General features: G+C 31.3%; 1 protein-coding gene across 3 annotated transcripts in view; it reads left to right on the forward strand.

Moving 5' to 3' along the window:
• Positions 1 to 24,798, forward strand: part of LOC108690013 (phosphoribosylformylglycinamidine synthase) — a 49,733-nt gene that overhangs the window by 2,747 nt on the left and 22,188 nt on the right. For 2 of the 3 annotated variants that reach the window (XM_018197056.1, XM_018197057.1), the window contains exons 2-5: positions 13,885 to 14,026; positions 15,023 to 15,173; positions 16,635 to 17,025; positions 23,960 to 24,072. In XM_018197056.1, coding sequence (XP_018052545.1) covers positions 13,885 to 14,026; positions 15,023 to 15,173; positions 16,635 to 17,025; positions 23,960 to 24,072 — 797 coding nt within the window. The remainder of the gene's footprint in view (positions 1 to 13,884; positions 14,027 to 15,022; positions 15,174 to 16,634; positions 17,026 to 23,959; positions 24,073 to 24,798) is intronic. The other variant, XM_018197058.1, reaches the window with a different exon arrangement.

Genomic DNA, 24,798 nt, shown 5'->3' on the forward strand with positions numbered 1-24,798 from the left:
AGACGTTGCTCCCTCTGACTATCACTTGTTTCGATCAATGGCACACGGCCTGGCTGACCAGCATTTCCGATCTTATGAAGAAGTAAAAAATTGGATCGATTCGTGGATAGCCTCAAAAGATGACCAGTTTTTTCGACGCGGGATTCGTACGCTACCCGAAAGATGGGAGAAAGTAGTGGCCAGCATAACTTTGAATAATACTTTGAATAATAAATGTATAACCAGTTTTTTACAATAAAGCCTCGAATTTCGGAAAAAAAACGGCGGAAGCAAAGTTGTACATCTAATATATAATATGTATACATGGATCGTTTGATAAATTTGGTAAATTTCCATGAAATGATGCTACAATCCATTTGATGACGCGACATCTCGAAAGATCCATTCTTTGAACCCCTTCAGGCCAAATTTCAGCTAGAAAGGACGCATAATTCACGTTTGGTAGTTAGTGGTCATTTGAAGCGAGATTGGCGCGCAAAAAAGTGCTCTTCCATCAAGACAACGCGCCGTCCCACAAGTCGACCTTTGCAATGACAAAATTACGAATTGGGCTATGAATTGATTCCTCATCCTCCCTATTCTCCGGATTTGGCCCCGTGTGACTTCTTTCTGTTCCCAAACTTAAAAACTTGGCTCAGTGGGAAGAAATTCTCGTCAAATGAGGAAATCATTGTCGCCGTCAATGAGTATTTTGCAGACTTTGAGACAGCCTACTTCAAATATATATACCAGATGTATAAGCTTAAATCCGCTGTTTTTTAGTCAGAAAAACACATTTTTTTTCCTAGCAAAAACGAATTTATTCAAAGTACTTGCCCTCGCTAACTATACATTTTTCCCATCTTTCGGGCAATTTGTGTATACCACGCCAAAAAAATTCCTCACCTTTCGAGGCAAATCACTCATCAAGCCATTTTCGGACGTCTTCGTAAGAATCGAAGTGCTGCTCAGCGCGTATCGACGAAACCAGGTGATAGTCAGAAAGTATCAGGTCTGGTGAGTAAACGGGATGGAGTAGCACTTCCCAGTTGAGTGTCTCCAAGTAATTTTGGACCATTGTTGACGTGTGCGATGGTGCGTTGTCGTGGAGGAAAATCAGTTTGTCATGTCTTCCGATAATGCGGTCTTTTTTCACACAGAGCACGGTGCAATTTGATCAGTTGTTGGTAGCGGTGAGCATTAACAGTTTCACCAGGTTTTAACAGCTCGTAGTAGATGATACCCTTCTGATCCCACCAAACGCACAGCAATCGTCTTCCGTCCGAAGCGATTTGGTTTTGAGGAAGATGTTGATGGTTGGGCGAGATCAATCCAAGATTTCTTGCGTTTCTGAAAATAGATCCACTTTTCATCGCCTGTCACAATCCGATGTAGGAACGACTTTCTTTTTTGTCCGGCAAGCAGTATTTGGCATGTGTTTTGGCATCGCTCCATCTGCCTATCGTTCATTTTGGGCGGCACCCATTTTCCGATCTTTTGAACCTTCCCTATGGCATGTAGCCGCATGGAAATGGCTACTTGAGAAACACCCATTGCTCGGCAAGCATTTTTTGCGATTGGGTATCGTCCAAAAGAGCCTGCAATTGTCCTCAACCTTCCTAGGCCGATTTTCACGCTTCTTGTCACTCAGGTCAAAATTGTCGTCATTGAACGACATCGGAAATAACATGCGAAACCAATTTCTGCATGTTATTTCCGATAAAGCATTGTCGCCATAGGCCTCCACAAGCATTCGATGCGATTCGGCAGCCGATTTCTTCAAATTGAAACAGAAAAGCTAAGCTTCCCGCATATGCTTTTTTTTTAGCAAAAAACTAAACATGATTACGAAAGAAAAAATGTATGTTGTTGTATGAAATTGCTGATGATGTGCACTGGTTAATGTTGACAGATGTCAAACACATAAAAAAAAGTGTGTTGTATGCCCAGGATAGTTTTGTACGCTCACTAATGCCACCTATGAGCAAACAGCGGATTTAAGCTTATACACCCTATATATTATTAATAGATACATAATATAACTAGAGAAATTTCAAATAAATTTTTTTATTATAATTTTGAAAATAAAAAAGATGTGACAGTAGTTTTATATTATATTTTTCATACCTTATAAATTTATAATACTTTTATTTGTTTGCTATTTTAACGACTAGACTGTCAAAAATCTTTACTGGAGTAAAACAAAAACATAATTATGTATGAAAAATAAAATAAACTTTCTATAATTGCATTATTGCCGGAATACTTAAATAAAAATATATTATACATAATAATTTTACATAATACAATGAAAAGATTTTAAAATATTAATACAAAGAGTCATATGTAAAAGTAAAAAGTATTAACATTTTTATTCCTCATCGCTCTTTATTTGATGCTCACTATATATTTATCATCGGAAGTAAAACTGTCATTCATAACAGTGTTGGTGGCATTCTTATAAGAGACAGAGAGTTTATGAGAATTATGAGGAATTGATTTTATTGTTCTCAAAAAATATTGCACTGCAAGCTTCGATATTTTTTCATGTTTCAGTCTATTTCTTTTCAAAGAATGAACACTTCCATATTCTGACCAATTTCTTTCGTAAGCACAGAATGTCGGAGACAGCTGTAATAATCTTAATGCAATAGGTGAAATTTTTTCAGAGTCACACATATTTTTCCATCAAAAGAATAGTTTATGGCTTGCGGCACGCTATAAAACATCGTATGAGAAAAAACCTGTATGTTCTCGGAAATCTCCTAAATTGTTAAAGATTTTTCCATTTTAAATTTTCAAATGACTGGCCAATTTTTCTATTATTTTATAAGAATAGATTAATTGAATGTTGATGAGATTCTTTTTTAACAGATACATGGCAAAATGTATAGATTTAAACACGTTTCAGATCTATCGTTAACTGCTTTCAAAATTTTCAAATGACTGGCCAATTTTTCTATTATTTCATAAGAATAGATTAATTGAATGTTGATGAGATTCTTTTTTAATAGATACATGGCAAAATGTATAGGTTTAAACACGTTTTAGATCTATCATTAACTGCTTTCAAAATAGTTTGTCAATTTTTCAAATTATTCACCTCATCATTTTTTTCAATGAAATCATTTTCAATTACTTTGCTTAAATTATAAAATATTGCAATTGCGTCAGAAATAATAGCCTTATCACTCTCTAACTGAGTAATATCTCTTACAATAGAGCTTAATATTTTTAGTACACTTTGAATTCTTGGCCAGAAAATTCCTCATCAAGAATTCTATTTTTAATTTTTTTTAGAAATAGTTCATTCAAGTCTTTTTTTAACTTTGTTGTTTGAAGCACTTCTTTGCCTCTAAAAAAAAAATTCTAATAATATAATTACATAACTAAATCTTGTACTAAGAGCTAATTTCAGTGAAATGCTCATTTGACCATACTTATTATCTTGAATACTTTTAAAAGCAGCTAATTTTACATACGAATATTTAATCTCTTTTACAACGTTCTTAGTTTAAATATTTAGTGTAAATATTTTTAAAACATTTCACTATTATTATATCTTTTATTAAGTTTTGAAGAGAATGATCAGCACTGATATATGAGAATATTTTTTATTTTCTTACATTATTTTTCAAGCTGCTTGCTTATTTCTTGGAAATCTGTTTATGAGCATCTAAACCTTTTCATCTTCTACTACTAAAATAATAGAGTCAAATTGCTTAGTAATATATTCACCAGTTTCTCTATTGAACTCTCTATCAGAAGATTTAATAGAAGCACTCAGAGGTATATTCAATATTCTTGCTCCATTAATATTTGTTAGCCAGCCATTTGTCATTATTGCGAGTACTGTGTTTCAGTTCAAGCCTCTTGAATTTTATTTGCAGCATTAACTTTTGCCTTTTTATATTTTGAATCTAACAGAGAAAAAGAGAAGAGAGAAGAAAAAAAAAGAAGAGAAAAGAGGGGGGGGAGAGAGAGAGAGAGAGAGAGAGAGAGAGAGAAGAGACGAGAAAAAAGAAGAGAGAAGAGAGATGGTTATTTAATTTATATCTTGTAGCTGGAATAAATGCCGGTCAAAGATACTTCAAAAAATTTAATAGACATTACTCATATCAAAACTATAGTTGGATGAAAAAAAAGCTCGAGTCAAAAGTCGATTAGCAAAATTTTGTTCACCTACAAGTAGAAATATAAATAACTGTAAATATATAAAAGGAAATTTTAATAATGAACTCGCTTTCGAACAAACTTTTCCTTATCATTTGTTACAGAATCAATAAATCATTTCATTCCATTTGAAGTTCTTGAAGGTGATGATCTTTTTTTCAGCATTATTGATGGAGAAGAGCCTTTACTAGAATTATTTGTCCAATTTCCAAACTTTATTGAATATTCATATCAACATCAACTATTGTCATCTCTTCTGCTCTTTCATTTGAGTGAAAAGAACATTGTGATTCACGATTCTCACAGTTTTCAAGATGTTCTCCTAATTTCATAATATTTGCATTTTTATAATTCATACATTTCCGACTAGTGCATTTTTATCTTCTCGCTTCTCAATAACAAAATGTTTTCAATCAACCTTCCTCTCTCTTCAACTGCAAAATACGTGGGTCGTTTGATAAGTTTGGTAAATTACCATGAAATGGCGCTACAATCCATTTGATGACGCGACGTCTCGAAAGATCCACTCTTCGAACCCTTTCAGGGCCAAATTTCAGCCAGAAAGACGCATAGTTCATGTTTGGTAGTTTGAAGTAGGCTGTCTCAAAGTCTGCAAAATACTCATTGACGGCCACAATGACTTCCTCATTTGACGAGAATTTCTTCCTATCGAGCCAAGTTTTTAAGTTTGGGAACAGAAAGAAGTCACACGGGGCCAAATCCGGAGAATCAATTCATAGCCCAATTCGTAGTTTTATCATTGCAACGGTCGATTTGTGGGACGGCGCGTTGTCTTGATGAAAGAGCACTTTTTTGCGCGCCAATCTCGTTTCAAATGACTACCAAATGTGAATTATGCGTCCTTTCTGGTTGAAATTTAGCCTGAAGAGGTTCGAAGAGTGGATCTTTCGAGATGTCGCGTCATCAAATGGATTGTAGCGCCATTTCATGGAAATTTACCAAACTTATCAAACGACCCACGTAAAATATATATCACTTTGCAGATTATGTTTATGAGTTGTTCGATTTATGAGTGGTTTCGTTCCACTATAGAGCCTCTATTCTCGAAAAATATCGCATATGAAAAACTAGGGAAGTGCTAATATAATGTATGGAAGTGCTAATATATGTAATGCATACTATAGTATTTCTCTAATTTTTCGTATGCGATATTTTTCGAGAATAGAGGCCCAGTTCAAATAATTATATATTTAGAATGAGAAATCGTATTAAATATGAACAAACTGTGTATAGAAATTTAAGAATAATAATATTAAGTTTCATTGTTACATACTTTTCAAGATCATGTACGTATACATATGAGGATACAACAAACCGGCGCAACATTCTTCATTCAGTAATAACGGTTATGTACAGCAGACAATCAACCAACAACGTTTAGGATAGGGATGCCAAATCAGGAACGACGGGAGTGGCGCACTTGCATACAATTGAATTGCACTCACATCGGCCTGTTCCTAGTAATTTTTCACTGCTTCACCAATAAGATTATATTATTTTTCATTAGTTATTAGTGATGATGATGAGCAATTGATATACACCTGTTTACGACATCGCAATCAACACCATCAATCGGTGACCTAGCGCGACATGTACCTACACATTTAAGCATGAGTCTATGTCATATAGACACGTTTTATTACGCTTATATGTTTAGATTTAGTCAACAGCTCTGTTATTCTATCAGCGATTCCTATTAGGAATATTAGAAGAATATTGTTTTACTTTATATATAGATACAGCCTATTTGTACATGAAACTATAAAGCTAATAAATATAGTCAAAATTACTCATAAATTACCATTTTATCGCAATTTTACTGTAAAATTGAATTTGAAGATATTTTTACATTTCTATCAGGGAGGTTTTGTTTTTAAAGTATATATGCATACATACATATTGTATATACAGGTCCTAACGGAAATTTATAATATGCCAAAGTAGATCAAAAATTATTCCTAAGTACGCCAAAAACTATTCTTAAATACGCGGTTTGAAACATGGAAGTTTAGCGTAGAATTCTATTCCTATGCCAAAGTAAGACGATTGCCTTTGTACGTCAAACAACGCCAAACAACGCCAAACAACACAACAAACTATAACAAACTATAGCAAACTACGCCAGAAAATAATCTAATTATGTCCAAAAGTATGCTTAACAACGCTAAAAACTACGCGAATGAACTATAGGTAGTTGGACGTAGGATTTTACTCCTATATTAAATATTTACGTCTTCCTTCGTGAAACTGTACTCTAAGCATAGTTTCGAGTACATCTACATTGTACTTTAAAGTAACATGATAGTATCTTGAACTCATTTGGCATGAATTCAAGATTCACATTGTTGTCATGATGGAATTAGAATGGCATACTTTAATATTAAAGCCCAACTTTGAAAGCTCATTTCACATGCGAAATGCTGCGCTCCTCATATTCTTTCCTAGATGATTCTTATTTGCGAGTTTATGCCGTGCTCTGTCGAGTAAGAGTAATTTCGCGTAAAATAGCGTAGAATGGCGTACTTCATTACAAACTAAAAATTAAAAGGTAATTAAGGTAATAAAGGTAGGTATTGTATTATTACTTTGAAGTTTGGTATAGAAACACAAGAAACGATTTTTTCGTGCAACATAAATTGGCATATTTATTTGTATGCTCTATCAGACTGTAGAATGTAATTCTGCATAAAAAAACGTAGAATGGCATATTTTCTCGGAATACTATGAAAAAATAAAAATTACTTTGGCATAGTTCGGCATAGAAACACGTAGTTCAGGAAGTAATGATTATTATTCACGCGTATTTTAGCGTACTTTCTATGCGTAACTCCAAGTACATTTTATATCTTTCGCGTAGCTTGGCGTAGTTATTTCTATGTTTAACAACGCGATTTTAAGCTACAATCGTAGAAGTTTTTGGCGTACTTTGGCATAGAAATTTTTCCGCCAGGGGGTTATTTTAATCGAATCAGACAAATACTTTAACAAATATGGAAGATACAGAAAATGTTTTAGACAAAAGTTGTATGGTTTAGAGGAAGAAGGTACCGTTGGTTTAATCTTAGATAGTTATTTGAAAGTCACGTGAAGGTCACTTTTAATTTCTTAAATGGAAATTCCCATTTTTCATTGTATTCTTGTAATTTACGTCGAGAACTTTTCAAAACACTATAATAAAATATTTTTTCATTAAGTACTTCTTGAATTATAAGGCTCGAATATTATAGTATACCGCCAGTATTAGCATTATCCAAGATGTCCAACCGACTTCTTGAATGTTGTTTAGGATTTCAATTTGATTAAGATTTGTCAAAATCAAGGTCATTTTCATTTATTCATTTTCACATAAAAATTTTTAATGCAAAAATGAAAATAAGACGTATAACCTCCAATGACTTCGATTTTGACAAATTCTCCGTTAAAATAATAAAATAATTTATTCGTATTATATAGCAAATCGGTCAATTTGATATCAAATCAATTAATCGTAAAATAACAGATTTTTAGCATAATGTCGATCCTTTATTATATCAAGTTAATCCTCGTATCTTTGATTTAATTACGATTGCTACAAAATTACCATTCTAACAGGAAATGATGAATAAAATTAGATTTAAAAATTCAATAAAATAAAATAGAATAGTAATGCGAATACCTATGATATCGAGCAAAGTTGTACGAAATTCAATCACGAAGAGAGAGAAACATTTTTGTATGAAATAATTTTAACAGCGATCGGTATCATAAGTTGTGGTTGTTATTTATATTTATAAAGAAGATGAAGAAAAGAGAATAGGAGACAAATTGAATCTAAGAGGGAATGGTGACACAAAATCGAATAAAAAACCGGCAGGCAATCGCTCCGTGTCGCTTTGTTCGTCATTCAAACGATTGTTTTTTTATGAATCATTTCAGAGACTGATCTTTTAAAAAAGTACGGTTCAGAATCAAGAATCATACAACATTGTCCCAATCCATGATATGATTATTGTCTAATTGGTGTTGTGATACCATTGAACTTGATTCTGTTCTAAACAATTATTCGGTTTGTAAGCAATTTTAAAATCAAATTTATTAGAAATTTAATTTTTAAAAACATCAACTAAAATAAAGAATTGTGAACAATTTTTTTATATCGTCAAGAGAATTGTTTTTGTTGTCGTTATTTATTTATTTATTTGCCGAAGATCTATGAGAGAGAGTTTTAATCCGATTGTTAATTGTAATAAAAATCAAGTCAATAGGATATCCATTATTCAGAAATATTTGGATCATGGAATATATGTTTTGTTCCTGAAGTTTAGAATGAGATAGAAAAATTATCCGGTCAAACTGTCCTATGATTATACCTTTCTTGTGCTCGATAAGGTTTGAATTAAAATTAAGATATCTTTCAGAGTTGATAGGTTTTTTGAAGATATTAAAAATTATTTTTCTCTCCTCTATTATTAATCTCTCTATTATTAATCTCACATAGGAAGCTAATATCATTTTTATCATCATATTGAACTTGATCTTTTCATGATAAGCATTGAATTTACAAAGTATTGAATCAATTTTATCTTGTGATGTTGCGATGACAATGTCATTCAACAACAATAATAAAACGCTATGAAATCAGGAATTGTAGCAAAAATATCATTTTCTAAATCCTATAAAACTATGTTCGCTAATATAGATGATAACGGTGATCTCATGGGCATATCGAAAATTTGCTTAAATATTTTATTGTCAAACATAAAGAAGATTGAATTTAATATAATTAATTTAATATAATTTAATCGCTTTTATGAATTCGGTTTTAGATATTTCGGTATTGTTACCAATAAAGCTCCATCTTCATTCTATACTTTTAATAGCCAGATCTGAAGGAATTTTAGTGTACAAGGAAATGACATCAAAAGAAATAATTTTTATATTAGGTGTACAACTTTGCTTCTGCCGTTTTTTTTCCGAAATTCGAGGCTTTATTGTAAAAAACTGGTTATACATTTATGATTCAAAGTATTGTCCATCGCTGGCCACTTTCTCCCATCTTTCGGGTAGCGTACGAATCCCGCGTCGAAAAAACTGATCATCTTTTGAGGCTATCCACGAATCGATCCAATTTTTTACTTCTTCATAAGACCGGAAGTGCTGGTCAGCCAGGCCGTGTGCCATTGATCGAAACAAGTGATAGTCAGAGGGAGCAACGTCTGGAGAATACGGCGGGTGGGGTAGGACTTCCCATTTCAACGTTTCCAAGTATGTCTTGACCACTTTCGCATGGGGTCGAGCATTGTCATGCTGCAAAATCACTTTATTGTGTCTCTCGTTGTATTGCGGCCGTTTGTCTTTCAATGCTCGGCTCAAACGTATCAATTGCGTTCGATACCGATCGCCTGTGATTGTTTCAGTCGGTTTTAACAGTTCATAATACACTACGCCGAGCTGGTCCCACCAAATACAGAGCATGACCTTGGAGCCGTGAATATTCGGTTTGGCCGTCGACGTGGAGGCATGGCTAGGAACTCCCCATTTTTCTGCGCTTGGGATTATCGTAATGAACCCATTTTTCGTCCCCAGTCACAATGCGATGCAGAAATCCCTTCCGTCTTTGCCTTTCAAGCAGCTGTTCACAAGCAAACAAACGTCGTTCAACATCTCTCGGCTTTAATTCGTACGGCACCCAATTTCCTTGCTTCTGAATCATTCTCATGGCTTTGAGGCGTTTTGAAATGGCTTGTTGAGTCACTCCCAATGATCGTGCCAATTCTTCTTGATTTTAACACGAGTCTTGCTCAAGTAATGCCTCCAATTCTGCATCTTCGAAAACCTTCTCTCTTCCACCGCTATGCCGGTCTTCGACGTCAAAATCATCGTTCTTGAAGCGTTGAAACCACTCACGATACGTTCTTTCACTAATAGCGGCCTTACCATAAGTATTTGAGAGCATTCGATGAGCCTCAGCCGCAGATTTCTTCATATTGAAGCAAAAAATTAAAACCTTCCGCAAATGACGAGAATTTGGTTCGTAAACTGACATTTTCAATCGAGAATAACTTTAATGCAGACACAAATCGACTAATGTTTCTATGGGGTTATGTTGACAGATGCCCAAGTTTATTGTATGACATCTATGATCTATTTATTTTGACCACCACTTACCGCTAAAACCATCTATAGGAAAACGGCGGAAGCAAAGTTGTACATCTAATAATAGGTTCAAGTGTTAAATTTAATTTTTCCACCAAATCATAACTATTTTTAATGTAACTAAAGTTTTTCTTGTTTTCTCTATTATGTCTTTTAAAAAGGTTGCCAAAAAATAAAATGGACTATTTATGCAATTTACAATTAGTTTTAAAGGATTACTATCCTTGTGAACGTTTGGCAGCCCATAATATTTTGGTCAATCACTATCAGATACATACAGTTTTTTATACGTAGCCTGATCTATGCATTTCCTATTGTCCCATTTTTTTAATAGTGTACGAATTTCTGTTGTAATTATATTTATAGAATTCTTATTACAAATTGTGTATGTATTTATCGTCAGACAAAATCTCATGCATTCTGTTCTTATATTCGTTTAAATCTAATATCACTGAGGTATTTTCTTTAGCTGCACGTATAATTAAGTATGTTCTGAAATGTTTTATGATGTCTATATTTTCTTACTATGGAACCATGTTGTTATTATTGTTATTTTTAATGTGATGTTAATATAGTATGTCATTTCAAAATTGGAAGTACAGATCTCTTCGGTTATAATTTTAGCATTTTTTGAAAAAGAAAATCCAAATACATGCTTGTCATCAGATGCTTTAATGATTAATATATTATAACAAATTGGTTTAATCTATTTTAATCTCCTATTTAGCTCACGAGAACGTAAATTGTTTAATTCTTTATCTATTTTATTGAATTCACTCTCTATTATAATCTCTATTAAAATTTCTTGTTGATGGAAAAAATCGCTAATATGAATAAGAATGATCGGTCTATTTTTCTATATGTTTTGTATAAATTGTATTTAATAAACTCTAAATATTTATATCGTTTAGCTCAAGACGTAAAGTTTTATAGATAAATTTCTGTTTGAAACTATCCATCATACTGAAGAACTTGATTGACTGTCTCTATACATTTCGCAACTTCCAAATATGGATTAGGTGTTGCAATGATTTACAACTTGTGATTGGCAATTTTCACTCTACTTGCAACTGGGAGTTGCAACTTATGTATTGTACTTATGGTATTGTCATTCTTAACTCTTATGAGCAACTTGATGGCAATAGTTGCCCTCCTATAAACTGATCGTATAATAAGTTGTTAGAAATCATAGGGCAACATGACGGAAACAGTTTCAGCCTAAAATCTTATTCTCATAAGTTGCTAATAATCTGACGGTATTTTAAACTTGAACGAGCTCTCCGAATGTGAATGAAATGTGATCGAAGTATTCTCAGTAAGCATAACTCAGTAAGCACAAGCGTGATAATATTTTAAAGTATTAGGAGACTTATTCGGTAAACATTTGAAAAAAAGTATTATGCTTTTATGTTACGTCACGTCGTTGTTGAAATTTTCTCCGATTTTGAATCAATGCATTTAAGCAATTTACCCGGGGATTGGAGATCAAGTTGTGCGATTAAGAATGTTCACTGAGAAATATTGGATAATTATTCAGAAGGATAATCTTGAACCCGGTGCCAAAAAGATTACGAAGTTTATAGGCGAATCTTCGTGGATCGGCTTTTCGAATGTCCTTACAATTAGGAAACGTGAAATTGATCTCCAATTTCTTGAGAGTATATACTGTTCGCGAATTAAATCTGCCAGTTTGTTTTGATTTAATAACTGCGCTAATTTTTGGAAATAAGGGAAAGGATCGTGATTTGAGAGCTGATCTTATTTGAAATCTTAATCTCTTCTCTCGTTGTCTTCGTCCATTTTTAGTAGGCATGGTAATACTAAAGAATTATCAATATTCCGAAGAACTACCATAAGACGGGGGCTACGCTATTGGCAGTGACTGTCATAACAGCTCTCTGGATATGAGATAATTATGAATTCTCCGAGGAAATGCTATAAGACGGGGGCCACGCTATTGACAGCGACAGTCGCAATAGCTCCGCGGATACTCAAGTATGTGCTTGTATGTAATTGAATGGGACGCAGAGCAGAGATTTAGGTTTCTGCCGATCCAATTCAGTATTTTCGTTTAATAAGAAAGATAGAACAATGCGAAAAGAAAAACGAGTGTGTTTCTGATGAAGCACGAGAATAGTTCTCACCTTGATCTAACTCTAATTTCCAACTATAGTGGATAGATTTCTACTTCTGCTTTTCGAATGTATTGAATGAATGTTTCTGCTTTTGGCACCTCCTTTTACATTTTGGAAATGAATGTGGGAGTGTCTTTTCAGGACCAATCAATACTCCTTAAGATTTGATAGAATCTATACTCGCGCTTGTTTTCTTAAGATAAGGCAGCGAGGCTCCGCGTAAGCCTTACTCCCCACTCTATAAGTTTAATCTTAATAGATATTATAATAATTAAGAGTTTTAATAATTTATAATAAAAATTCGGTCTTCTTTAACTAACATCCTTGTGCGAGGCGAATCTACTACATTCTGAATCATATATCTAAAATTGATTTGATTTTATTGAAAGAAGAAAAAAAAGAAGAAAAAGATATTCATCTTCGCATTCGGGAAGATTTATATTTTGCTGATAATTACTAAACACTAATGTGATGTACATTATCACTAATATAATGTTATACGCTTTTATTTATTATTTTATAGAAAGATTTCTTTGAGAGAGATCGTGGGATATTCTTAAACATTCTTTAGGATAAATAATCTGTGTGACGCATAAAGATATATAACTGTGATCTGTTGGTTTGATTATTTAAATAAAGGAACTAAATGTACCCTTCTATAAAAGAAAAAAGGAATTTTCGGTTTTGAAATGAAGATAAAATAGAGAAATATCAAGACTAAAACGAAATACTAACTTAGAAATAGGATAAAAATAAATCATATATTTATAATAAGGAAAGAGGGGATTTATCGGGATGTAACATTCATCTTAGAGTCTTTAGGATTTGCTTCGAAAAATTATTCCATTAAAACAGTTGAAAAATCTTTTAATTGCGTCTTCTATTCTATGTCGTTTTTTAAAATCGAGAAATTTAACTCTATGCATTCCTCTGGTGTCGCATAATGTTTGACGATGCTCCATTTCCATTCAATTGACAGAAATGTGAACTAAATAGTATTTTACGAAAACGATTTCCAACAGATTGTAGCAACATTTATGACAATAAGTTTGCTATAATTTCCTCTCATTTGCGCAAACAATTGTCAATTTAGGTTGTCCTAAACGAAATTATTATTGCCTTGATGATAGCAACATGATGGCAATTAAAGAAAAATTTGTGCTAAACACCTATTTCTTTTCTTATGCTAAGGAACATTTTATTATCTATATGTCCTCCTTCGAATCATACAATTCCTATTAGAAACATATTTCCGTATCTACTATAGTTTTCGAGAAATCTTAATATTTTTTTTTAAAGGGGACGTTCTATGTATGTGGTACGGTTCGCGTAAATTAACACGGCCGGTCTCGCGTTCACATGTCGCTATGCGTGTCTTAGCGCGAGATACTACCATGTCTCCTGATATTATACCCAGCATATCAATAACTTTTTGTTGTAGATTGAATTTCTCCACTGCATTTTCTACCAATGTGGTTTCTATATGCAAAACTGTCAAATTAAATAAAGTAAAAAGAGTAGAAGTAGCAATCAGATATTGCATTAAACATAAAAAAAGATTAAACAAAAAAGTAGAAAACGCTGTATGTATCTTTTATTTTATTATATAGATATTACATTTGATATTAATTGTCTTGTAATATTAATTGTCTTGAATGTTCTCTTTCTTCTCTTCCTTTTCTTTTTTCTTTCTCTTCAACTTATTTTCTTTCTTCCCTTCATTATTTTTCTTTCATATACATATCAACATAATTATCGCAACAAGTAAATTCCATTAAAATTTCGAAAACTTCATTAACATCATTTCGCGAACTGTTCAAAATGTTTTTTGCTTTTTTAAGGGTAAAGTCTGTACTACTTATATTTTTAATAGATTTTAAATATCTCTTTTCTCTTTCGCCGTTTCTTTAAAAGTAAGAACATTTTACATCTCTAAAAAAATTGCATAATTTGAAAATGGAATTTAGAAAAATGCTCTAAAAAATGAAATTTTTTCACAAATATAGTAGCAATTAAAATAGACTTTTTCTTACAAATAAATTCTTGAGTTACGCGCACACACGTGCATAAAACGCAAGATCTGATTAGCAATCTGTGCGTGATACGCATCGGATAATATTGATGCTGGCGATAATCGAAGAAAACTGTGTAGGTAATTTTGATATCTTGTAATTTCGCAAAAAAGTTATAACTTTTTTTTTTAATTTACAAAGGAAGTCTATATATTGCGATTGTTTCTATGACATTTGTGAAAAAAATTAACCATCCCATAGAATGTGTCAAATTAATTGTAATTAAGTATAATTTTTTGGAGACATGTCTTTATTATTGAAAAGACGGTGAGAAATATAGTAAGAAAATAAATTCAAAATTTATTAAAGGATTCTTAAAATTAAGGTTTTACTAGCATTGAAAATGCGAAGAAGATTTTGAATATGATGATTTTTTACGAAGTTACAATTATTTTGCAAAATGATAGAATTTATTTATTGCGATAATTTTATTGACAAGTTTATTATTGATATTTATTATAAGATATTTTTTATTGTTTAAAGAAATATTATAAATATTATTTTTAGATTATAAATATGTTGGGAGATAGAATGACAGAATGTAGATATGTGAAACCTATTGAAACATTTGATCATGGTTTTAGACCAGAGAAATGGTTTGAAGTTGATATAATCAAAAAAGGCAGAAGTGCTTTGGAAGAAGTTAATTTTAAATTGGGTAAGTAATAATAATTAAAAGACTGATACTTTTTAATTAAACGAAAAAGCGCACATAGTTGAAATATATATGTCTTTTGAATTAAAATAAAAAAACATATATTATTTACAAAAAAATAAAGATATAAAAAATACGGAAGTTATATAAACTTTGTTTTTTAAAATGTTAACATGCTAAATGTATTGGGAGTACAAATTAATTCGGTCCGTTTCCCTAAAGATGGCTCTAGCTGTTGTGAATGGTTCATAGTGACAGCTGATTTTGGCAATTTCAGAGAGGTTAAACATCTGCTAATAATATTCAGTTTATATCACTTTGAGTTTCATACAAAAACCTTGATTTTTATTGTGTTTGAAATATCGAATTTTGTGTTAACCAAGCAGCATTTGCGGGAGATTTTGATTTTTTTGCTTTAATTGAAAGAAAAGTGCGGCTGAAGTGTGGCCTATCGAATGCTTGTGGTGACACTGCTCCAACTGATAAATCATGTAAGGAATGGTTTCGACGTTTCAAGGATGGAGATTTCAGCGTTGAAGACAAGTCTCGCTTTGGACAGCCAAAAAAATTCGAAGACAAAGAATTAGAGGCATTGCTCGAAAAAGAAGTCAAATGCAAGAGAAGCTTGCAGAATCAATTGGAGGTAACTCAACAAGCTGTTTCTATACGATTGAGAGCCATGGGAATGATTCAAAAACAAGGAAATTGGGTGCCTTATGAACTGAAACGAGAGACATTGAAAGGCGATTTTTCACTTGCAAACAGCTGATTCAAAGACAACAGAGAAAAGGTTTTTTGCATCGGATTGTGATTGGAGAAGTGGATATTCTACGACAACTTTAAGAAGAAAAAATACTATGCTAAGCCCGGTCAATCGTTGCCATCAACCTCAATACCACAGCCGGAATACGAACAGACATGATAAAGTTATTCTTCTTCATGACAACGCTCGGCCTCATATCGCTAAAGTCGTAAAAAAATTTGGAAACGCTCAAATGGGATGTTTTATCGCACCCGCCATATTCTCCGGACATTGTTCCTTTTGATTACGGTTGTTCCGAAGGATGCAACAAGTCACCGGTTGACTTTTTTCGCAGAAATTGAAAATTGGCTCCAAAATTGGATCGCCTCCAAAAACGAGTCATTTTTTCGAGATGGAATTCGAGATGGAAAATTGCCTGAGATATGAGAAAAAGTAAAAAAGGCAGCGATGGACAATACTTTAATTGATCTGTTCATTCATTTTGTTTTGAAATAAATGCACAAAAAAATGGACCGAATTAATTTGTACTCCCAATATAAATGTGATAAAATTATTATATAAAATTTATATTCTCCTTATTATTGAGTTGATGCAAATTTTTATTACAATATTTTTAATAATTGGATTCATTTTAATTTATTTGACACTTTTGAACAGGGTATGTTACTACAATTTTATTATTTTAAATTTTTAATTTGCAGGTTTGGCATTTGATGATTGGGATTTAGACTTTTATACAGAATTATTTCTTCAAAAATTAAAACGGAATCCAACCAGCGTAGAATGTTTCGATCTTGCTCAATCTAACAGTGAACATAGTCGCCACTGGTTCTTTAAAGGACACATTATTTTGAATGGAAAAGAAGAAAAACAATCTCTGATTGACATGATTATGGATACGCAAAATTACTCTAATTCAAATAATGTAATAAAATTCAGCGACAACAGCAGTGCGATAGAAGGATTTAAGATTCCTGTTTTACGTCCTATAAATACTTATAAATGCAGTAACTTCCATCTGGAAAATATCAAACAGCATCTTATTTTTACAGCAGAAACACATAACTTTCCAACTGGCGTTGCACCTTTCAGGTAAATTTAAATAAAATGTAATGAAGCTCAAGAAGTTAGAGTTAAAATTACTGAATTTCTTTACAAAAAATAAATTTTCATTACAATTCATTTACTTATCTCCTTTACGATTATAATATATTTATGTTTATCCTTGTTCTGTTTATTTCTATAAAAGTTATATTTTTTATATTATCTTTTAAAAATTAAAATGTTTCAAATATTATTTATTCAATTATCCATTATTACATTAACTTTTCATAAACATTGTAGTTCAGTTTCTGATACTTGGTGAAGTGTCAAGCTGTTCCTCATCTTAATGAAATGAACTGCACTGTGCAGTTCACTTCAACTGAAATGTTGGCATTCTAATAATTAGGGATGCACCGGATCATAAAATTACCGAATATTGGATATCGGATATCCAGAATATAACATCGAATATCCAGTATTCGATCGGATATCCGAGAAGATAATTTTTTCGAGTTGGATATCCGAGAGTTTAAAGAAAAGCCTATAGAGAAAAAAGACTGTAATTTTGTAACAATAATATAATAACATAAGATATTATAACATCATGAATATGCATACTTATTTCTAGAATATTTGTATAAAAAAAATCAACAATTTAATAATATCAAATTTCAATCGGATATATTCCCAAATACTAATGATGATATTCGACTATCTATATAGTATAGTAAAAAAGTACCGGATAATGCCGGATATTGAATACTTTCCGGATATCCGATGCATCCCTAATAATAATAGATCTGGACACAGAGATATAATCAGTGAAACGCATAGTTTTTGTATAGACATTATCTAGCAGCTTTAAAAATATTAACGAAGATATTTTAAATATTAATTCATTTTTATTTCCAGATTTTTATTTTGATATAAAATGAAGTATTATAAAATAATTGATTGTTAGTTGATTTTTAATTCTACAGTACGTTTAAAAAGTATTAAGTGAAATTGAACTGAAAAGGTTCAACAGAAATGAGTGAAAGAGAGCCATATTCAGAAGAAGGTCTTGGTACTTAATAATATTTTTGTATGAATTTTTGTAATTTCTTCTAATTGTGTGTTGATTATTTGTCGATTTAGAAAGTCTTAGATTGAAGCTAGAATATGTTATATCATGAATTAAATTAACAAGTAATTTAATATTGCTGATACTAATGAAGATGGCTTCTTTTATCTATAAATTGATTGCTTACAGTATCGTTTGTCTACATTACTTTTGCCGATAGTTTCTTTGCGCATAAAAATTATTGCTCCAACTCGATTGCCTACATGTACTTTTGCGCACAAATAGAAATTTTAGAAACGGAGTTACATTTGTCTACATGTATTATTGCCTACATGTATTATTGCCTATATGTATTATTGCCCACAAATATTATTGCCTACAACTCGATTGCCTACAAATACACTTTTGTACACAAATAAAATTTTCAGAAACGAAATATTACATATGCTTACATTATTACCTACATCTCAGTTGCTTACAAGCACTTTTGCACATAAATATAAAATTAATGTTAAATTAAGTAAAATAATTTATATTTTCAAAGAGAATTTATTTTAAAATAGAGAATTCATGTTTTTAAAACAGAAAATTTATGTTGTAAAACAGAATTTGTGTTTTTAAAGCAGAGAATAGTATGTATAGGCAATCGAGCTAGAGGCAATAATGTATATAAGTAATCAAACTATACACTGTTAAAAAAACAGAAATTTGCTTCCGTTATATGTAATGGAAGCAAATTTCAAGCAGATATATTAAAAATATTTAATGTTGTCAATGAAAATAAAGTTATAAGTAACTTAAATGTAACGTTTACTTACATTAAATTTTATGCAAATCTGTATAAAATTTAATGAAAAATATACTAAACTTCATAAAATTTTATGAAAAGTACATTAAATTTCATGTACAGGTATACAAATATGCAACTTTTCAGTTGCAGATACATTGCAGTTACATTAAATTTAATTTAATATCATAAAATTGAATTTAATTTATGTAACTTAAAAGTAAATTAAATTTCATGACATTTTTAATAATGTAGACAATAATACATGTAGGCAAATGTGATTTTGTTTTTGAAATTTTTATTTGTGTGCAAAAATGCACGTAGGCAATCCAGTTGTAGACAATAATATTGTAAGCCAGCTGTAGATAATAATACTTGTAGGCAATAATACATGTAGCCAACAATATATGTAAGCAATGTAATTTCGTTTTTAAAATTTTTATTTGTGCGCAAAAGTGCACATATATAGGCAATAATACATGTAGGCAATCGAGCTGTAGGCAATAATTTTTTTTGTGCGCAAACAAATTGTCGACAAAAATGATATAGATAAACGATATTGTAGGCAATCTATTTGTAGGTAAACAGGATCCTCCCTTCCCCCCAATGAGCATCTAGCAATGACCATCTTTGAAACATTGTAAATAATTTATTGCGAAAAGTATCTTAGGCAAGCTTAATATGGATCTTCCGAATTATTATAGCATTATTTTATTATAGCATTATTTTAAATATGATCATCGAAGCATATGATTAATCGCAATAACTAATATTAAGAAATTTAAATAGATATATTATTAAGCACTAAGATTCCATCACAACTATATAAAAAAACTATAAAATGTTAATTGGCTTATATGCATATGTTTCCCTGATGAAAAAACTGGTTTTGGCATTTCAGCAAAACATTTTAACGAAATTGTATTAAAATTGTATTAGGTGTATAACTTTGCTTCCGCCATTTTCCTATAAATGGCTTTAACGGTAAGTGATGGTCGAAATAAATAGATCATAGACGTCATACAATAAACTTGGGCATCTGTCAACATAACCTCATAGAAACATTAGTCGATTTGTATCTGCATCATAAAGTTATTCTCGATTGAAAATGTCAGTTTACGAGCCAAATTCTCGTCATTTGCGGGAGGTTTTAATTTTTTGCTTCTATGAAGAAATCTGCGGCTGAGGCTCATCAAATGCTCTCAAATACTTATGGTGAGGCCGCTATTAGTGAAAGAACGTGTCGTGAGTGGTTTCAACGCTTCAAGAACGGTGATTTTGACATCCAAGGTCATGCTCTGTATTTGGTGGAACCAGCTCGGCGTAGTGTATTATGAACTGTTAAAACCGACTGAAACAATCACAGGCGATCGGTATCGAACGCAATTGATGCGTTTGAGCCGAGCATTGAAAGACAAACGGCTGCAATACAACGAGAGACACGATAAAGTGATTTTGCAGCACAACGCTCGACCCCATGTTGCGAAAGTAGTCAAGACATACTTGGAAACGTTGAAATGGGAAGTCCTACCCCACTCGCCGTATTCTCTAGACGTTGCTCCCTCTGACTATCACTTGTTTCCATCAATGGCACACGGCCTGGCTGACCAGCATTTCCGATCTTATGAAGAAGTAAAAAATTGGATCGATTCGTGGATAGCCTCAAAAGATGACCAGTTTTTTCGACGCGGGATTCGTACGCTACCCGAAAGATGGGAGAAAGTAGTGGCCAGCGATGGACAATACTTTGAATTAAATGTATAACTAGTTTTTTACAATAAAGAATTTCGGAAAAAAAAACAGCGGAATCAAAGTTGTACACCTAATATTAAAAAACTGAAAGTGAATTTTTCATAACATACTGAAAAATCGCTGAAATTAAACTAAAATTTTTCTGAAATGCTAAAATTTTGCCGAAAAGTATTCCAAAATAATAATATAGAATAATTTCAATGAAACGTTTCTTTGTATTACTTATATCATCTCATTATTTCATATAAGTAGATATATTAGTAATTGGAAAACGAATATATTTGAGACTTTATATTTTATTGTATGGTAAAAGCAAAGAATATGGAATAGCGTTTTTTAAATTAATTGTTCCGATATAAATGCATATAAAGACTTTAAATTTGCACAGAATTCTTGAGGAATATATTAGCTGCAATATTCAATAAATGAAAATCACTAAAATTTAAGTCCAACATCAATATTAATAAAAAAGTAAAAAATGTGAAAATGGGTGGTTTAAAAAATGGGATGTAATATGGAATACCGAAATTTCGATAATAATAACAAATAACACAAAAGTAAATAAAGTTTAGTTTATTCAAATTAGTTTATTATTGTAAATCAATCACGAAAAATGATTAAAAATGGTTTATATTTTTATTGTATAACATAGAAAATATATTAGCATTATTGAACATAGCTAGCAAATAAAGCTAATAATATGGAATATAGTCAGATAGCAAAATGTTAGCAGAATGACCATAAACTGGTAGCAGATTTGATCAGAAGATGTTAGCAGACTGACATAATTGATGTCGCATTCTGCTTCTATTCTGTCGACAAAATCTGTTAATATTCTATGCAAATAGATTAGCAGCAGAAATCAAACAGAATCTATTGACAGAATCTGGTAGCAGATTGGTAGCAAAAATCAAGCAAGAGCTGTCATTTTCATTTAAATCGATCTGATTTCTTATAAGAAATTTTGCGTATATATAAACGGTTATATATAATTATACATAATTATACAATATATTTATATACTATATACTATATACAATATATTTATATACTAGTGTGAAAATTGGAGAAACAATGAATACAGTTTTATTGCTTAAATGTTATCTATTAGCTTCACATTTCAAAATAAACATGACAAAGTTAAAATAGTCAAAAAAATATTCGGAGATTCAGAAAGCACTCCGAAAGAGCTTGGAAATTTCTAAGAGATTTGCCTATTCAATTTACATATAGTAATTCTTATAGGATTCCTGGATATTTTCTTTTTATGAGAAATAAATCCATCTCGTGGCGAGGTCGTATGTGAAAATGACAGATCTTGCTCGATTTTCGCTGCCAATCTGTCATCAGGTTATTGTCAGCCGATTCTGTTTGATTTTTGTCACCAATTTGCTGGCAGAGCATGTCAGTAAGCTTTGTCAGCATTTTTGACAGCAATTTGCTAACATTATTTGATAGTACAAATTCTGTGTACAATTTGTTGCCTTTCTGCAATCAGAAATTGATAGCAGCGCTGGTGAAAATTTCTTAGAATTTTTCAGAATTTCTCTATAATTTTATTTATTACTTTTTCACATTTTTTATACAAATTGGAACATTTCTCAGAAAATCTGTATCTTTTCTCAAAATTTTTCATATATGTTAATTACAATATAGTAAGATTTGTTAATTACAATATAGTAAGATAAATATAGTAAGATTTTTAAGAGTTTTTGTAAGTATAATTTATGATGAAATGTTATAAAATCTAAAAAATTTAAAAATACTTTTTAAAAATTACGGGATGAGAAATTTTAGAATATTTCAAAATTCACTTGTATGAAAAATTTTGAGAGAAGATATAAACTTTCTAAATATTTCTAAGTATTTCTGAAAAATGTTCCAATTCGTATAAAAATTCGAGAAAAATTTTCATCAGGGAGACTGCTCAAAATCTGTCTTTTCAGATTTGATTATCTGGATATAATTTATAATCGTAAATAAGCTAATATTTGAAATACATCCTATAATTTAACTTACCTGATCACGAATAAGTTGCTAATGGAAATATGGAACTTATATATTTCAATTCTCGATGTATTTCACATTACTCACATGTCATATGACAAAATCTTTCCGTAACAATAAGTTAGAAATTGCAATTTACATAATATTGTTCATGCAACATTATTAAAAAAACGTCTATATAATATAAGCACTTACCTTCAGTTTATGAGAACATGAAAGTGCTGCCGAATCTCCTGATATAAAAAAAAAATAAATATTTATTATGATGAATTTTAATTTATTATTATTGTGTCGGATTGACTCATTGCTTGTTATGACATGTTTGATAGCAATTGCAACAACTTTCAGCGATGTTTAGAAAATAAGCCACTATTTCATATTAGTAACTTATTCCACATTCCTTGCTTTTTTCAAAATATATTACAACAGAATGTTACATAACTAAATTATTTTTTAAATATACAATATAACAATATAACAATATAACAAGATCAATAATCGAGCCTTTTAAAGTATTCTCTAATAAAATAAAAAAGTAACGATTTACATCTCAATTTTAAAAACTATAATACGTTTCGAAATCATGGATCCTTTTTTAGATAATTACATTCATAATGATGATAAAAACGTATTTGACATAAGTCGGTTAACAATAATGGACATAAAGCATAGACAGATATCGCAATGTAGATTTTTTTTTTAATGATTACTATCATTGTGTATGATGATTTTCAGTACACAACCATTGTGTACTGACAGTGATCATTAAAGAAAAATCTACATTGCGATATCCGTTTGTGCTTTATGTCCATTACTATTAACGGTTCAAAACGACGCAAAAAAAAAGTTTTTACCATCATCATGAATGTAATTAACTGAAGAAAGACTAGTGGTTCCGAAATGTATTGCATTTTTTTTTAAATTGAGATATAATAAATCATATTTTTTTATTTTATTTGAATTTAGTGTACTTTAACTATAAAAGTCTTAATTAATGACCTTGTTTAAAACAACATAAACGCATATGTTGCGCGTGTTTAATTGTTTTTACCTAATACATGTCTTTATATATTTTATTTTTAAAATATTTCTTTCGATTTTATGATACTTTCGATATGTAAAATAAAAAAAAATTGATTTTAAAAAGCAAATGTAGCTAATTTAAAAAATTGAATTAATTGTGAAATTATTTTCGCGTCTCTCTGTTTAGAAAAATATTGTCATTATGTTGCGTAAGTAACTAAAGAGACTGTAACGTTCTGTAATTTATTTTATTTATTTTTTCTAAATAATACAAATATTGAAATATTTTCATGAAATTTCTACTGATTATGTCTGCATGTGCTCTTATTTAAACATGCAATAAACTGTAGTGGTGCCACAACGGGTACTGGAGGTCGATTGAGGGACATTCAAGGAATTGGTAGAGCTGGATATTACATAGCCGGCACTGCTGGTTATAGTGTTGGTAATCTCTGTATTCCAGGTATATTATCTAAGTGTTTTTATTTATTAAAGCTATAAATTTTAATAGAGGAAGTTACTTTATGTGAAAAGGCAAATAACATTCATGTATCCATATAAATATATAATACATAGCATGTAATATTATTCCATACAGCACAGAATTTGTAATATCGCTGCAATATTGTTGCAATACCAGGTAAATATGAAACCAGAATTTTTTAATAGAAAATACACGTTTATTGCATGAAAATGATAAAAAATATTTTATTCGAAGTATTGCCCATCAGTAGCTATACATTTTTTCCACCTGTTTGACAATTTGTGGATGCCACGCCAAAAAAATTGTTTTGAGCCAAACCAGTCATCTAGCCATTTTCGTATATCTTCGTAAGAAGTGCTCAGCGCTGCTGAACAAGTGCGTGTTCTATCGATGCAAATAAGTAGTAATCGGACGGATCCAAGTCTGGTGAGTAAGCCGCATGCGAAAGTATTTCCCAACCAAATGCCTCAATTGTTTCCTTGACCAGTTTTGCTGTGTGTGATGGTGCATTATCATGACAAAATCACTTTGTGTTGCCTTTTTTAGTATTCCGATTGTTTTTTACACAAAGCTTGATTCAAATTGATCATTTGTTGTCGGTAGCGTTCAGTATTAACGGTTTCGCCAGGTTTTAGCTCACACTTTTCTGATCCCACAGAGCATTGTCTTCCGTCCATAGCGATTTGGCCTTGCAGTCGATGTCGA

Source organism: Atta colombica, unplaced genomic scaffold, assembly GCF_001594045.1.
Source record: "Atta colombica isolate Treedump-2 unplaced genomic scaffold, Acol1.0 scaffold29, whole genome shotgun sequence".
In the NCBI taxonomy this organism is placed as follows: Eukaryota; Metazoa; Arthropoda; class Insecta; order Hymenoptera; family Formicidae; genus Atta; species Atta colombica.